Genomic DNA, 17,164 nt, shown 5'->3' on the forward strand with positions numbered 1-17,164 from the left:
CCCCGCCCCCTCTCGGAGCCGTGGCCCCGGGGCGCGCGGGGCTCTCGGGGCGCTCGCAATATGCGGGCGGACTGTCGGCCGCCGCGATGGCGAGCCGGGCGGTGGTGAGAGCCGGGCGCAGCCCGCAGTGTCCCCGAGTCCGGGCCGCGGCCGCCGCCCCCGCCCGGGCGGCTCTCCCCCCCTCCTGCGCCCTCCCTCCCAGCTCCAACTCCTCCTCCTCCATGCCGCTGTTCCTCCTGCTCCTACTTATCCTGCTCCTGCTGCTCGAGGACGCCCGAGCCCAGCAAGGTGAGTGGTCCCGGTGAAGTGCGCGGTTCGGGGGGCGCCCTGCTCGGGGTGCCCAGTCTCTCGGAGGTTAAACGAGACTGCAGACGCACCGGGAGCTGCGGTGCGCTTTCATTGTGGCCAGACCTGGCTGGCGACCCGCAGGATGGATTTGCAAAGGTAGGCGCTGCCTGCCTGTCCCCCAAGTTGGCGTGGCTTTACTTTTTCGCAAGGCCCTTTTTCCTAAAAGAGGAACGTGAGATCCTGCTAGGAAAGCTCTTTTGATATTGGATCTTTCTTCTGAGAAAAATATTTGGTAGGAAAAAGAGAACTTTGGAGACGTGACCTCTGAAGCTAAACTACGTGGATGAATGGACAGAGTAGGAAGGCGGGGACAATTAACGAGCAGCTTAAACCTGTTAAAGACAAGTCGTTGTAGTTCTTATGTCATCCTTCGTGAAAGTCCTGAGGTTCTAAAGCGAGTGGAGTAGATTCTGGTTATCTCCGAGTCTTGGCTTCAGAATTTGTTCTTTACGATCTCTGCCTGGTACTGGGGATGCTCGCCTGGGTTAGACACTGTCTGTGATACACTACCCAAATGGAGCGCGCCACAATAAAAGGGAAAGCCTTTCCTGAAAGTGACAGAACTTTTTTCCCATCTACAGTCGACAAGCGAAATTGTTTACTAAATAGTAAATCATAATAGAAAGAGAATGAAGGGCTGACTTTTCCCCTTTAGTACTGTTTTCAGGCAGCATACCACAGTGTCTTAAAGTAATTTGGCATTCGTTATTGAACACATATTCCACTGCATATCCCATTATATTGCAGAAAGAAGAATAAGGTTTGGATTGTTACTGTTGCTAGGAAGAGATTTTTTTTTTTTTAAATTTGCTCTCTATCTTGAAGTCCAGCATAACGTTACTAACATGGTTTTCAGTGAAGTATGGAGTCATGGCCATAAGCTTGTCATTAAGACGCTGAAACTTTTGTAGTTATGTGGTGACCGAATCTGATTATGGGAAAACAATGTATTTGGTAAGTTGACCGCTTTAGATCCAGGTACATGTAGCAGGGAAGTTATAGTCTAATTTAAGATTTAGATGCTTAGTATTTTGGTTTTAGTTATAGATCATCTTCTTAAAAGAATGATTGAACATCAGCCCTTAATGTAGTGGTGTGTGAAATCCTTCTCTCCCTCGAGATTTTCTCAGGGTAGGAGGAAAAGAACAGGCTTACCTATGAGTAATGCTTATAGTATAGAGCTAGCTTTGCGGCAGGCACCGGGCTAAGTAGTTTGTACATATTCATCACAGCCAGTTCAGATATACGAAGTACAGTATTATCCCATCTCAAATGTTAGGAAACAAGCACAAAAACTGGAAGGTACCTCCATACAGGAAGGAATATGACTACATACGCGGAATACTTCTTTTGCTTATTTCGAGATCTAGAAGTGTTTATATCACGTTTCTAAAAAACGTCTTGAACATATAGAATCAGTTACGTGTTCCCTCCACCAAGTGGGATGATAGCCCTGATTTTAGAATTTCTCAAGGCCAGTCTAATCAGACACTCCATGTTACCTTATTTTTAAATATTTAATATTGTTTCACCAGAGTATTTTTAACAAATCACATTTTCTCTTTCATGGCATCATTTTATATAAATGTTAATGTAGATGACCACAAATAGAAATGATTCTGGTCATTAAAATTGATTTCTGGGCCAACCTCATGACCTAATGGGTAAGGGGAACTGGAACCCATATAAACCAACCACAGTTCAGATTCTGCCCCAATTACTACCTTGATAAATTAAGAGCTAGTTAGGTATACATCATCTGAAAACTCAGGCATTGTGTGGGATTTGAACGCTATAATTTTTTAAAGTAATATGTCTTACCCAAAGGACCCTAAAGCAGTCTGTGGTGGAATTCATTTTAAGGCAGAGTCTTAACCTAACATACATGCATCAGGGTCTAATAGTATTCCCTCACGTGATCAGGAAAGACTCAAACATAAGAAGCAGTGCTTTAAAACACCTATGGAATATTTAATGAAGAGACGGTCTCCATGTTGGAAACTTTTGTAGTTATGTGGTGACCGAATCTGATTATGGGAAAACAATGTATTTGGTAAGTTGACCACTTTAGATCCAGGTACATGTAGCAGGGAAGTCTAATTTAAGATTTAGATGCTTAGTATTTTGGTTTTAGTTATAGATCATCTTCTTAAAAGAATGATTGAACATCAGCCCTTAATGTAGTGGTGTGTGAAATCCTTCTCTCCCTCGAGATTTTCTCAGGGTAGGAGGAAAAGAACAGGCTTACCTATGAGTAATGCTTATAGTATAGAGCTAGCTTTGCGGCAGGCACCGGGCTAAGTAGTTTGTACATATTCATCACAGCCAGTTCAGATATACGAAGTACAGTATTATCCCATCTCAAATGTTAGGAAACAAGCACAAAAACTGGAAGGTACCTCCATACAGGAAGGAATATGACTACATATGCGGAATACTTCTTTTGCTTATTTCGAGATCTAGAAGTGTTTATATCACGTTTCTAAAAAACGTCTTGAACATATAGAATCAGTTACGTGTTCCCTCCACCAAGTGGGATGATAGCCCTGATTTTAGAATTTCTCAAGGCCAGTCTAATCAGACACTCCATGTTACCTTATTTTTAAATATTTAATATTGTTTCACCAGAGTATTTTTAACAAATCACATTTTCTCTTTCATGGCATCATTTTATATAAATGTTAATGTAGATGACCACAAATAGAAATGATTCTGGTCATTAAAATTGATTTCTGGGCCAACCTCATGACCTAATGGGTAAGGGGAACTGGAACCCATATAAACCAACCACAGTTCAGATTCTGCCCCAATTACTACCTTGATAAATTAAGAGCTAGTTAGGTATACATCATCTGAAAACTCAGGCATTGTGTGGGATTTGAACGCTATAATTTTTTAAAGTAATATGTCTTACCCAAAGGACCCTAAAGCAGTCTGTGGTGGAATTCATTTTAAGGCAGAGTCTTAACCTAACATACATGCATCAGGGTCTAATAGTATTCCCTCACGTGATCAGGAAAGACTCAAACATAAGAAGCAGTGCTTTAAAACACCTATGGAATATTTAATGAAGAGACGGTCTCCATGTTGAGATGTTAAGTTAGAAGGCAGTGTTTTTACTAAATAAGTCTTTGGTGGGGGAGGGAACAGCCTGTGGAGTGGTGCTAAAGGTGCCTGGATCCCACATGGCCTACTATGTCATTCAAGTCCTGGACCCAGCAGTTTGAAAAACATGGCCAAAGAGTCCCTGTGGGCCCATATTCCTGAAAGGATTTTGATGGAGGAGAAGGATTAGGCATGGTGATCACCCCCCGGGGTGCTTTCTCACTCTCCATGCCCCCTCTCTCTGGCAACGGCACATACCCTATAGGAAAATAAAAAATAAAAAGTCTTAGAGGATTGGAAGGAAATAATAAAATGTTAACCATTATCTTTTGATGGTACAATTGTAGATAATTAAAAAAAAAAAACTTCACATTTTTGCAGTTTGCAGGTAGAATTTAAAAATGAAGTGTGAAAAATATTTTATAATTAAAAGTTTTTTTTATTTTATAATGGAAAGATTTTTTTCTACCTCAACCAGCTTGGGTATAAATGCATTTAATTACATATGTTGAAGTAGAACGTGCTTTATCATCTTCTTTTTATATTTCAAACATAATTTTGAAATAGCAGATTATATTACCTTCGTTCCAATTAATGCCATGCATAGGTATTCCTCAGAAGACATTCTGCTGACAGTTATTTTCTTTATTTGACTCAGAATAAAATTTACCATTGACTTGAAAACTTGCCAGCTTTTCACAGCAGAGATGTAGCTTAACCAACCTTACTTCATAAATAAGTTTATAAATTTTTTGATTTTATCTTTTTACTATGCTAATATTCTAATATAGATTATGTTCATGGATTTTTTTAGATCTGTAGTTGATATTAAGACATTCATCTCTTTTTTACTGAAAACGTTTTCTATATTATGTGTATAAAAACTTAAATTGATGAAACAACATGGCAATCCCATATTTGCTACTGTAATATTTACTTAGTAGGAAGTTGACAGTTAACTATGATTAAATTTATGTCTGTACATTTTAGCTGTAGGAATTTGGGTCACCTCATCTCAAGTGCTCAGCTTTCTCATTTATGTAATTGAAAGCCTGGAGCCAGCAGGTGGCAAAATGGTTAAGGCATTGGACTCCCACAAAGCTAGTCCTAGACCTAGCTGCTTGCTTTTTCACTTCCTTTCTCTCTCTCTGGTGAGCTCATGTGCCCTATAGCAAAATTCAAATAATGATACATAAAGTTAAACGAATAATTAAAAAAAAATAAAGTGTGTGGGGCCAGCAGGTGGCATAGTGGTTAAAAAGACATTAGGCTCCCACATGGCTGCCCGAGTCCTAGACTTGGCGGCTTGAAACTCACACCGGGTGTGTGTGTGTGTGTTTGCGTGCATGCTTAAAATCCCAAGAAGAAAATGGAGAAGGGATTGTAGTGTAACTGTCTGCTTTGGGGGGTGATTTCTCATCTCTGTCTCTCTGGCTCTCTGGTGAGCACATGTACCCTATAGTAGAAATCTCTTAAAAAAAAAAAAAAAGTAGAGGAAAGTAATCTGATCATGGTTAAATATCAGGGATTGATTTTTTAAAAATATATTAAGACTCGTTCATGGGGCTAGCAGATGGTGTAGTGTTATGTCGCTGAACTCCAACATGGCCTTCCATGGTTTTAGTCTCAGATCCAGTGACTTGAAAATTATGCTGGGCACATGTACAGGGCCAGAGAGAGAAAAGGGTGCTGGGGCAGAGGAGGTTGTGGCATGGCTATACTCCTTGGTGGGTAACTTCTTGATTTCTGTCTGCCTATCTCTGACAAGCACATGTACCCTACAGCAAAATAATCTCCAAAAAAAAAGAAAGAAAAATTAATTCATTTGTGCCTATTAATATGGCATGTTAGTAAATACTGATTTTGTCTGTTAAATTAATAAGTATGTGAAATATATCATGTTCATTCTTTAAAAGAATCATTCAGTTCCACAACGATATTTAGAACTAACATGTCGAAAAAGTTTATATTCTGTCAAGTAATGCCTTCATTTGCTTATGATGTAGTGAAATCTTTTTTGAATAACACTTGTGAATTGTCAGGAATTAATGTTGACATTGGGGAAACTTAAGAGTTTTCCATTGTCTTTATTGATCTGATGAAACATTAGAGCCCTTTTATGTAGTTTTGTTCAGAGGCAAAAATGACAGTATCTTTTCCTGTATTTTTGATTAATTTTACACAATGGAAATTAGAAACGCATTTTCTACATATGTGGAAATCAGATTTAAAATTCACACTTTTTGAAACTTGTAAATTAAGAATTGACTATAAAATTACAGGTTAAGGACAGGTAGGTAGATTTTCCAATGTTATTAATAACACAACCAAACATCGTTTGTCTTTGGAGATAGTTGAATTCTCTCTAAACATCTGAGCTTTATTGTGTAAGACAAACAGGAAGAAAAAAATTTTAATCGTAAAATTGGTATAAGTGAAAGTCCCAGTACTAGAATTAAAATGACAAATAAATGAATTTCCAAAAGGAAATAATCAGATTATATGTGATAAGAAAAATCTAGAATTTCATAGGGATAGATTTTAAATTAAGGGGTACATTCAGCAAAATGGCCCTAGGATGTGAGAGCTCAGGGAATACTGTTGGATGTTAATTGAATACATGCAGATAGACAGTTTCTACTTCCTCTTCTTGATTAATTGGAGGGGAATGAAAACATAAGCTTAGAAGGATTAGAAAAAAATGGTAAAGATAGTGATATTTCCTAATTTTTGAAATATGAAGTTACAAGTTAGCAATTTTTCTTGTGCAGCTTCTGCATTTGGTTTTCGTCATAACAACTTTGTATTAAAACATTTTTTAGGATTAAAAAAACATGGTAGAGTGTATGCATTGTGCAAAAGAGAGAGTAAAGAGAGAGGGAGAGGAGAAAGATCCTTGCATGGGGCTTGATCCTACTGTGCTCTCCCCTTCCCCTAGTCCTTCAACCTGCTGGAATGGTGGCCACATGCATACTCGCCCAGCGTAGTTTCAGGCCAGCATGGGAGGGAACTCAAACCAGGTTAGTATGTGGCTTCCATCTCCAAGGTCTTGTATGCTACCAGCTATGCCACAGAGGCCAGGCCTTGTTTTATTTATTTATTTTTAGTTTGCAGTAGGATGTGTGTGCTCACCAGAGAGACAGTGAGAGAGAAAAAGAGGAAAAGTGAGATATCACCCCCTTAGGGGAATGGCCATACTACAGTCCCTTCTCCTCCATTCTCCTCTCTGGATTTTGGGCATGCACATACACATACTGACATGTTTGTTTGGTTTAGACTGTTAAGTTTTTTTTTGTTTTTTTTTTTTGTTTTTTTTGTTTTTTTTTTTTTTCAAACCGCAGGGTACAGGATTTGAACTATGAGCAGTTGGCCATATGGGATCTGGCCACTTTAACCTGCTTGCCACCTGCTGGCCCAAGCTGGACCTTATTTTACAAATAACAATAATATTTACTATTAATAAAGTCAGTAAAAGGACCAGCAGGTGGCATGGTGGTTAAGGTGCTGGACATTCCCACATGGCCGACCATGGTTCGCATCCCAGACCCGGTGGCTTGCTTTCTCACTTTCCCTCTGTCTCTGGTCAAATTAAAATAAATGAATAAATAAATAAAATTAAATTAAAAAAATAAAGTCAGTAAAATTAAAAACTTAGATAATTATTTGTAGTTCTGCGTCCTAATCAATTGATTCATAACTTTTCTGTTTCTTTTTCTTTTTCTAATTTGCCAGGAAGTGGGCACACTCACCAGAGGAGGGGGAGAAGTGAGAAAGCATCCTCATGGGGGACAGTCTCCCTGTAATTCATTCTCCTCCATTTTTCCCTCCCTTTTGGGATTTTGGGGGCATGTGCACTTGGTGCCCAATGTGTTTTTCAAGCTGCCGGATCTGGGACTCAGACCTCACGGTTGGCCATGTGGGATCCAGCCTCCTTAACATCCACCTCACCTATTGTTCCTTTATGTGCCTTTATTCTGTTCTCAAATACATGTGTGCATAATCTTACATGGTTGTAATAGTGTTGTACTACGTTCTGCAGGCTACTTTAGCACACATAAGCATAAAGCAAAATACAAGACAAAAATTTTAAAAAGTAAAATTTCATCACAACATTCATTACTTATGATATAATTACTACATTCAGAATTGCTGTTCTGTTATTTTATTTTATTAAATTATTTATTCTGTATAGACTCTTTGAGACAGTATTTTTACTTCAAAATGTTAACTTAGAAACATTTTACATCATGCTAGTTTTCCATATTGTTATTTGTGCTAAATTAATACATTGGGTTGTTGGAAAAGTCGTGATGTGATTTTGCATAGAAAAACAAAAAATACATCATGATTTTTCCAACAACCTAATAGGATGTGCAGACAGAAAATAGAAGATATTCAAATAGTCAGTATTTAATGAATGCTAGTACAGTGTCCATTGAAGGAGATGAGACAATGGGTGATACAAAAAACTGTTAAAACATGGCCTACTGGATCGTTCTCACTCTAAAGTGTATATAGTTGAAAGAAATACTTGGGTTAGCTACCCACATTATGGGAAAGGCCTCCAAATGCAAGTTTCCTCAACTCCTTTCTAAAGAGGATGCCCTAAAGTTTCTTGGATGGCTTTTGTTGAGTAGGGTGCCTGCAGCTTTGCAGCTAAAACTGAATTGCTTGGGGTCAAAGAGTGGATGTTGGTACTTTCAAACTTTCTCTCATGAAGAACGTTAAACACAGAGGGGGTACCAGCTATGAGCTGGAGAGGAGCGTGTGTATGTGTCCGTACAGTTGGAACCTTCAGAGAAAAAGTAGAACACTGTCAGGTCTTCCAAGAATTTAGTCTAGTTGAGGAAGTAATCATCTCCACATTGGAATATATATACATGCATAGAAAAAATATCCAGGGACAGCTCCAGAGTCAGGGAGGTTATAAGGGGGAGAGAGTTCACAGTGTCAGGAAGTAGCAGAGGCCTTGCTGATGCATCGATTTTAGATGGGCAAGTTTTGAAGGCTTGGCAGGTTTCCAGTCCACAGGCATGGCAGATATTTTAGGGGAAAAGATCACAAGATTAGAATGAGGGTAAGTAATGGGATGCTCAGGATAGCTTGGGAGTGATAAGGCCTGCCCTGTTAGAGTGAGTGCAAACCTCTCGGCCTCTGGTCATGGCCCGCTGTTTCTTCTGTGTCCCATGCCCCATGTCTCTGCTCTCATTGGGCACATATCTGTTGGTTGGTCACTGCAGGCTGGCATGGTTCCCACACTGGGGCATAATCCCTGTGGAGCTGTGTCAGTGACTTCCACGGTGTAGCCCACAGCGACACTCCTTTGCATACCGTATGTAATTATTTTACAGTCTGGTCCCTCCCTTCAGTAACTATCATACTTTGTAGTTAAGTTTAAAGGGTGAGCTCAACTTTCTATTCCTCTAATATCTTGCATAATTTTTTGCCATTTTGCTTTGTTCTCTATATTGACCTTTTTAGATAGGCAGTTTTCTCTATTTGGAATGCCACTAATTACCTTTCTTGTCTTCTTGGTAAACTCCTCCTCATCCTTCAAAACCCTTCTTAGGTATTATCCCTTCTGTGAAGATATCTCCAACCCTCAGTACGCTCATTTCTAGATAGTACTTGCATTTATTTATTTCGTTTTGCTCTAGGGCATGTGAGCTTGCCGGAGAGAGAAAAGGAAAGTGAGAAATCAGCCTCCTGGGAGGGATGGCCATGCTGTGGTCCCTTCTCCATTCTCTTTTCAAAATTTTGGGCACACATGCCCAGCTTGATTTTCAAGCGCCAGGGCTGGTACTCAAGCTGGACAGTTGGCCACGCGGGATCCACTTAACCTCCACACTACCTGCTGGCCCAGAAGTACTTTCCATACTGTACTGTAAGTATTTCATCTTGTTAGTGCAGAGAGTTTTCTCTGTTTTCTTATTTCTAATACTTACTTTGTTTCTGTCATTCAAAATTTATGAATTAAGAACTGTTTCTGGAGACCAGCAGATGGCATAATGTTTACATCACTGGACCCCCATGTAGTTGGCTGTGGTTCAAGTCCTGGATCTAGTGGCTTAAAACTCATACTGTGCGTGCATTTGTGTGCACCCAAAGTCTTAAGAGAATAGAGGAGAAGAGATTGTGACGTGGCCATCCTTTCTGGTGGGGGGGAGGGGGGTGATTTCTTGCTTTCTGTCTCTGTGTCTCTTTCTGTCTCTGTGGCGAGTGCACACACCCTATTGCAAAAATCTCCCTCTAAGGGGGAAAAAGAACTGTTTCAGTAGTGAATCTGCTGTACTGAGTATGTTATTTAATTAGTCCTTAGGCACCATCTTGCACTTCATGGTTTTGTTCTTTGTCTAATCCCCATGGCTAGTCAGTCGAAAAGCCTGGGTTTCTCATTCCTTTAGGAATAGAGCCCTTGGTGGACCCACTTCCTCAGGCCTAACAACCTGCCCAGCTTTTCTTCCTAAGAGCTGGACTCCTTTGCTGCATTCCCTTGACTATAGAACTGAGTCCTCTTTGAAGTTGTAACTCTGAATATAGACACCACGACTACTTAGACAACTCTTCTCCCCAGATAGGTCCTCTTTAAGAACAGTGACAACCTGTGTCTCTGCCAGTAAATCAGACAAGCTGTGCATCCTGCCTAATTCTGACTTACATAGCATTGTAAAAGGCTCCTTAGTTTTGTAGTAGTAGTGGGTTTTTTTGGTAGTTGTGGCTTGTGTTTTCTCTGCCATCAGATATTCTTGGGGAGCATTCGAGTAGCTTCAGTAAGCTGGAATCATAGGAAAGTATTGAGAAATTAAAACTGGAAAAAGTCAGTGGAAACCACAATACGGAGCACTTGCCTTGCAGGACAGACAGAGGCGTGTGTCTGAGACATCGGCCTTTGGTGTCTGCTCTTTAATTCAGCCCGTGTGTTCATCGCCAGGTGTACTTGTCTCTTCCCAGTCCAGATACCTGGGTCCAGCATCTCAACAGTCTTCTCCTCCTGGTCCTGGACAGTCCCAAACTTGTGCCTACCTGGCAACCCCAGGGCTGTCTGTTCTGGTTCTCTTTAGTCGTCTGTAAGTCATGATTCATTTTTGCATAGAAAAACACAGGAAGATAGGTTATGACTTTTCCAAGGACCCAGTAGAAAGCTTGAAGTTACTGAAGAAAGTTGCATGGCTACTATGATTAGATCTGCCACAAATGAGGGCTAGCTAATTGGATCGGAAGTGGAGATTACTGATCAGCAGTAGCATTATTGATGATCCACTTCACAGAGCTGAGCTCTTGTCCTGCTCCTCCTCTCTGCACTTTGACTTTGCCTCCTGCCTCACTCACGTCTCCTCTCCCTGAGACCTTGTCCCTGCCCACTTCATCCGGTACACTTCATAAGGGGATCTAAGTCTTTGTTTCAGTGTACTTTACCTGTCTATGGGACTTTTCCTCTGTATCTGAAAATACATTAAAAGTGCCGCTGGCTTTCACATGTCTATTTTTCTCAACCATTTGCTTTCCAGTACTTTATATCTTTGTTTTTCAGTGGCAACCTTTGTAAAAAGTAGACTGCATTTGTGCTGTGCATTTTCTTAGTGTTTAACACACAGCAGATGTTTGTTAAATGATGACTTTCTAAAACCCTTGCAGTCTTATTTCCACTCTACTGAAATTATCATTTAATCTGTCATGTTTTTGTTGCATTTTTGTTTTCAGTCTGAGAAACCTGGGAGCTTTACTATATTATTATTATTATTATTATTATTATTATTATTATTATTTTAAGAACTTTGACAGCATGGAGGCTTTGGACGTAAGCATACCTGGACTTGAACACAGGCCATGACAAATTTTGAGATCCACTTAACACTCTTAAGTGTTTTTAAGTATGTAAGTCATTTCCCTTTTTGGAATGCATTAAGGACTGGGATCAGATCGATTCGAGTAGCCAGTAAATTTTTATTCAACGAATGAATCATGATGTGAATGAAAATTTTGTTTCACTTTTTCCTACTCTGCAGTGAAAATCTCCATTTCCAAATGTTTGTTTCTACTGAAACTCACTTTTCCATCATGCTGACCCTTATCCCCATCCCAGTTATTATTTTGGGAAGTTACACCCCAGCTCAAGGAAGAGTCAGACCATGCAGTAGAGGAATGTGAGGCAAGGCATGCTTATTCACATGGGTTGTCCTTAACTGACCTCCAGCCCTCCCACACCTTAATACTAGATTTGCCTACTCTTTATTTTTTTGACCTTTGCTTTCTCTCCAACTTCCTACCTATTGTTATGTTTTAACTTTGGTCTCCACTCTCAGATCATTTTCCAGTTACAGTTTATCTTGTTGCTTCTAGTGTGCTCATTTTACTGGTTATGTTTTGCATCCTAGAAGCTACTTTTGTAGGTCTGCATTTAAAACAGACATTCTGTTGCATGAGTGGAGGAAGAGAGTCTCAGGACTCTTGAGGTTGCAGGGAGTGGAAACCCAAATCTGCTGAAGGTAGAAGGGGACAGAATTGAGAGGATTCTGGAGTAACTTAGAAAGTCTTTGTCAGAGCTGACCATCCTAAGCCAAGGAGAATGCATGACTGCTGCCGGGCTTCAGGCACCAAAGACTCTGCTTAGTTCCTCTCTTGCTTCATCTGGCATTCTCTGCATCAGCGAACTCAGGCTGCTGGTGACCCCTGAAGCACACAGCTTTAACACTGAGGAGGCCTGGGATTGTCCCTGTTGTACAAGGTCCAGGAATTGGAGGGAGGGATGAGTTGGCTTTTCATTGGCGTTGACCCAGTGTGAGTCAGAACCCACCCTTGCACAAGTCAGCCAGAGGGCAGGAGGTCATACAAAAAAGCACTTGGGAAACTGCAGGACGGTTCCCAGAAGAAGAGTAAGGCGGGTACTAAGATACAGGCCTCCTCTTCAAGGAAAAGGACTGCTAGCTACATTCTAAATAAATTCTTATGACTCTCACAATCACCTTGGCAAATAGGTGGTGTTTCCTCATGTGCAGGTGAGGATGTGTGGACTTGCAGAGGTTAGCTGCCCAGCGAGTCAGGTTTGCATGTCTCAAATTTAAATCCAAGTCTGTCTGACTCCAAAGCCTTTGTACTTTCTAACATATTACTTGCCCGTCATAATACAGGAACATTGTGTGTTAAGAGCCTTGTATGTTTGGTTTTTGTGAGTGTGGCTGTAGAGGTGAATAGAGGTTGCATTACCTTCCTAACAAGAGTTTTACAGCTTGATATGGAAAACTTGACTTAAATATGCATAGTTGAGCATATTAAGTGTGTAAACAGATTATAATAATGGAAATGGACAGAAAGATCGGAACTTCAGGAAGCTTTCACCAAGGAGTAAGATTGAGTAGGTGTTTGCTTGGTGGATAAAAGTGGTAGGGACAGAGTAGAGTAGTACGTGCATGCAGTGGCCCAGAGGAGAGCATGGACCAGATGGGGAGTCCCCTGTAGCGCCATAGCCAGAGCAGAGAGGTGGTAGGAAAAGTTAGAAGAGACAGAAAAGGGAATCAAGAGCCAGATTATAATAGACTTTGAGTCCTTGCTGAAGAGTTTGTGCTTTATTGTATCATCAGGAGAAAACAGCTGAAGGGTTTTTTTGTTTGTTTAATTTTTAAGGTTTTTGTCATGGGGTGCTCATGCTTAGGGAAGGAGATAGAAAGAGAGGGAGAGGGAGAGATCATCGCCCACCCCCCACCCCCCGAGAGGATGGCCACACTGCAATCCCTTCTTTTCCTCGAGTTCTGGGCAAGCACGCATATGTGCCTGGCCTGATTTTTAAGCCACTGGTCCAGGACTTGAGCTGCAGTCAGCCATGTGGGAGTCCAGCACCTTAACCACCATGCCACCTGCTGACCCCACAATTGAAGGATTTTTAAATAAGGGACCTACAGGACCTAGTTAGTGTTTAAGAAACACTGGCAGGAGTGTAGACAGTGTACTAAAGAGAGGAAAGGTAGGGGTTGAGAATCCTATTGAAAAAACTTTGCAAGGGCCTATACCTGTTCAGAAATGCTAAATTTGCTGATAGTAAGTAGCTAGAAAGTATAAAACTTAATGATCAATTACATTTGAGAGAGCAAGAAGTCAGTTAAATGCTGTTTTTTTCTTTCTGCAATCCTCTTCCTGCTCTCCACTTCTCACATCCACCAGGACCACTCCTAGCTACCTGCTATTTATGGTGCATGCACACACACACACACACACACACACACACGTGCACACACAGTATAAAGTACTCAATAATTGCTTTTAGTACTAAGCATTCCTGAAATTTCTTGCGGTGTCTGTCTTAATATACTGTAAACTCTGTGTGGACAAGGGCCTTGCCTGCCATTTTATTTTTAGTATTCTCCCTAGCACTAAGTACAATACCTGTCACATGGAAGTTCATTGAGTGTTTGGGACATACTAAGTTAGAAATGCTGTGAAATTTTTGAGCAGAAGTGCTTCGTATATAAGCATAACAAATTCGAGGATGGATTGGAACTTTCCCTAAAGGTGAAAACAGAAGTTGGGGGAGTGAGATGGCCCAGAAAGAGTACAAAGAAGTAGAGGAAGCTCTCTGAAGAACAGCTAAAGGTATCTGAGAAGTCGGTACTAGTGAAAAGAACTGAGACAGGAGGAGAGGCGTTTAAGAAGCAGAGAAGGACGGCAGGAAGGAGAGGAGGAGGGAAGGAGGCACCAGCAGTGCCACATGCTGTAGAAAGGTCACAAGATAATTTCACTGGGCAGGTAGGCCTGTGCATTAGTTTCCTTGGGCTGCTGTAACAAATTACCACAAACTTAGATGGCTTAAACAACAGAGATTTATTTTCTCATAGTTTTGGAGGCAAAAATTCTGACATTAGGGTTTTTGCCATGTCATGTTCTCTCCCGTAGACACCAGAGGAAGATCCTTTCTTGCTTCCTCCTAACTTCTGGTATTTGTAGTCATTGGTGTTTCTTGGCTTTTAAAGGCGTCATCAATTGTCCAGGGAAATTTCAAGGTTTTTCGTGTAATTGCCAGAAGGCACATGCACTCACCAGAGAGTCAGAGAAGGGTACAGTAAGGCACCCTTCAGAGAGGTAATGTCACACTGCAGTCCCTTCTCTTCAGTTTCTCCATCCTGTTGGAATTTTGGGCACCCATGCATACGTGATGAGCTGTTTTTCATGCTGCCAGGGCAGGAATTTGAACCGTGGTTGGCCCTATGGGATCCAGCTTCCTTAACCATTAGACTAGGAGGTTGGTCCAAAGATATATATATATCTATATATATATACATATATATATAGATATATATATATATATGTTTTTAGTCTTTGTGAACTGGTAAGTCTGACTGGATTCCCTTAAATACGAATAAGAGTCACACCATCACATCATGTAATACATCTGTGAGATTTTATAATAAAACGAAAAAAGTATGGAACATTTAGGGAGTAGAAAAGTGTTAATAAACCTTTATTTTATTTGACTAGAAAGGGTTTTGTTTTGTTTTTAGGTTTTTGCCATAGGATGTGTGCACTCACCAGAGAGAGAGGGAGGGAAAGTGAGAAATTGCCCCCCAGGGGATTGGCCATACCATAGTCCCTCCTTCTCTGTTCTCCTCTTGGGATTTAGGGCAGGCCTGCACACATGCTAGGCATGATTTTCAAGCCACCATGTCCAGGACTTGAACTGTGGGATCCAGCCATTTTAACATTCATACCACTTGCTAATCCCACTGGCACATCCTTATCCATTATTTGATTTGTAATATAGCCTAAAATAAACTTGCATTCTTTGCTGTATTTATTGTCATTTAATGTTTTGTTTTCTCTAGGGATAACTAATTGTAAAAATAAAAAAAACAGAGGCCAGCAGGAGGCATGGTAGTTAAGATGCTGGACTCCCATGTGGCTGATGGTGGTTCGAGTCCCAGACCTGGTAGCTTTCTTTCTCACTTATTTTCTCTCTTTGTCTCTCTCTGATGAGTGCATGCATCCTATAGCAAGTTTAAAAAAATGATAATTCAAATAAAATAATTCTTTTTAAAAAATCATTTCTTTTCCTGGAATAGTAATGTAAAAATTTTTATTTGGCTAAAGACATCTGACTTTATACTCTTCAGAGGAGATGAACAAATCTATGAGTAATCCCCTAGATAAATCTGCAGCCAAACAAAACAGCAGTCATATCAGAGTCCATTGTTCTTTTATACTGATAGGATATTAAAATTCAAAAACTACATTAAGAAGCTTCTCTTCAATCAGTTGAAATCTGGTAGGAACCAGCCAGGGGAGAAAGAGAAGGAAAAGAAAACAGGGATGATGGCAAGGATGGTGTTGGAGGTGGAGAAAGAGTTGGTAATTTTGGAGTTATTGGTGAGAGTGTACGGGTTGGTACTGTGATACCTATGTTGAAAGTTGTTTTCCCAGTAGTAATTATACTCTTATTGCCAATTCTGCCCTGTAAAGTGAGTAATAGTGTTGTCATAGATCATGGTTCTTCCCAGTGTGTTAAGGTGAGCAGAAAATTTGGGAATTGCTTCTGACACTATTAGCACCCTTTCTCTAATGTTAAGAGCATGACCCAGAAGAGAAAAAAATCACTTGAAGTCTGTAGACTAATAAAAAAGCCCTCTTTCTTCCTTTAATATATTAAAACAAAAAAAGAAAAGCACTCCTTTTATTTATTTGGTTTTATAGAGAGATTTTTGCTATTTTTGTGCTTGCTGCAGAGACAGAAAGTGAAAAATCACCCCCAGGGGTGACGGCCATGTGGCAATCCCTTCTCCTCCAGTCTCTGTGGGAATTTGGGGATGCCCACACATGTGCCTGACATGAATTTTAAGCCGCCAGGTCGAACTGTGGTTGACTCCATGGCAGTTCAGTGATATAAACATTACGCCATCTGCTGTTCCCAAGCACTCCATTTACTTGTTCTAAAAATTAGGCAGTAGGAACATGATTCCTATGTAACTGTTGATCCTTAGGTGAAAACTGTTCCTGAGTTTTACTCTAAGTGAGGAGAGCACCATTATCCTTAGGGGCCATAAAAACCCAGCCAAGAACTAAACAAGATCTCTGGTTGAAGATTTCCTAGCCTGGGCTGTAAGTCAGCACTTCTAGCCTCAGCACTGTTTACATTTAGGGTCTATCATTCTTTGTTCTGGGGGGGAGGGGCGCTGTCGTGTGCATCTAAGATGTTTTATTTTAGCCTCATTCCTGGCTTCTACACACTAAATAACAGTGATAGCCTTCCACCTTCAGTTGCAACAACCAAAAATGTCTCCAAATATTGCCAAATGGCAGGTAAAAGCGCTCCTGTGGGGTCTTCTCACCTCCCCCAAACTATTTGAGAACAGCTGTTCTAAGTGTATTCATTGCTGAAGAGTAGTATCCAGATTTCAGTTTAATCAGGTGGTCAGGAAAGTCATGACATATTTTTCTATGCTTTTCTATGCAAAAATGCGACATGACTTTCTTTCCCAATCAATGACCAATACTTTTAAACGATTTTTGTATATTTTAAGGCTCTTGTAAAGTAGGTTTTACTTTTAGGAACTGTGAAATAAATCGGAAACACATTACTAATGTGGGATCGAAAGTAAGGACAAGGTCTTTGGTTTGGGAATTCAAGGACGTGACCTTTGGACGCCTAGCATAGTGATTTTAGGCTGCGGGTGAGGACACGTAGGTGAGAGGCACAAATTAATGTCGTAGTCAGGAATGTGCAGGAAGA

General features: G+C 40.6%; 1 protein-coding gene across 1 annotated transcript in view; it reads left to right on the forward strand.

The window, feature by feature from the left end:
- Window positions 1–8: 8 nt before the first annotated feature.
- DCBLD2 (discoidin, CUB and LCCL domain containing 2) overlaps window positions 9–17,164 on the forward strand; it is an 82,975-nt gene continuing 65,819 nt past the window's right edge. Inside the window, exon 1 of the mRNA XM_006163914.2 lies at window positions 9–288. Coding sequence (XP_006163976.1) covers window positions 87–288 — 202 coding nt within the window. The 5' untranslated portion in view covers window positions 9–86. The remainder of the gene's footprint in view (window positions 289–17,164) is intronic.

This window comes from Tupaia chinensis, unplaced genomic scaffold (assembly GCF_000334495.1).
Source record: "Tupaia chinensis unplaced genomic scaffold, TupChi_1.0 Scaffold143570_1, whole genome shotgun sequence".
NCBI lineage: Eukaryota > Metazoa > Chordata > Mammalia > Scandentia > Tupaiidae > Tupaia > Tupaia belangeri.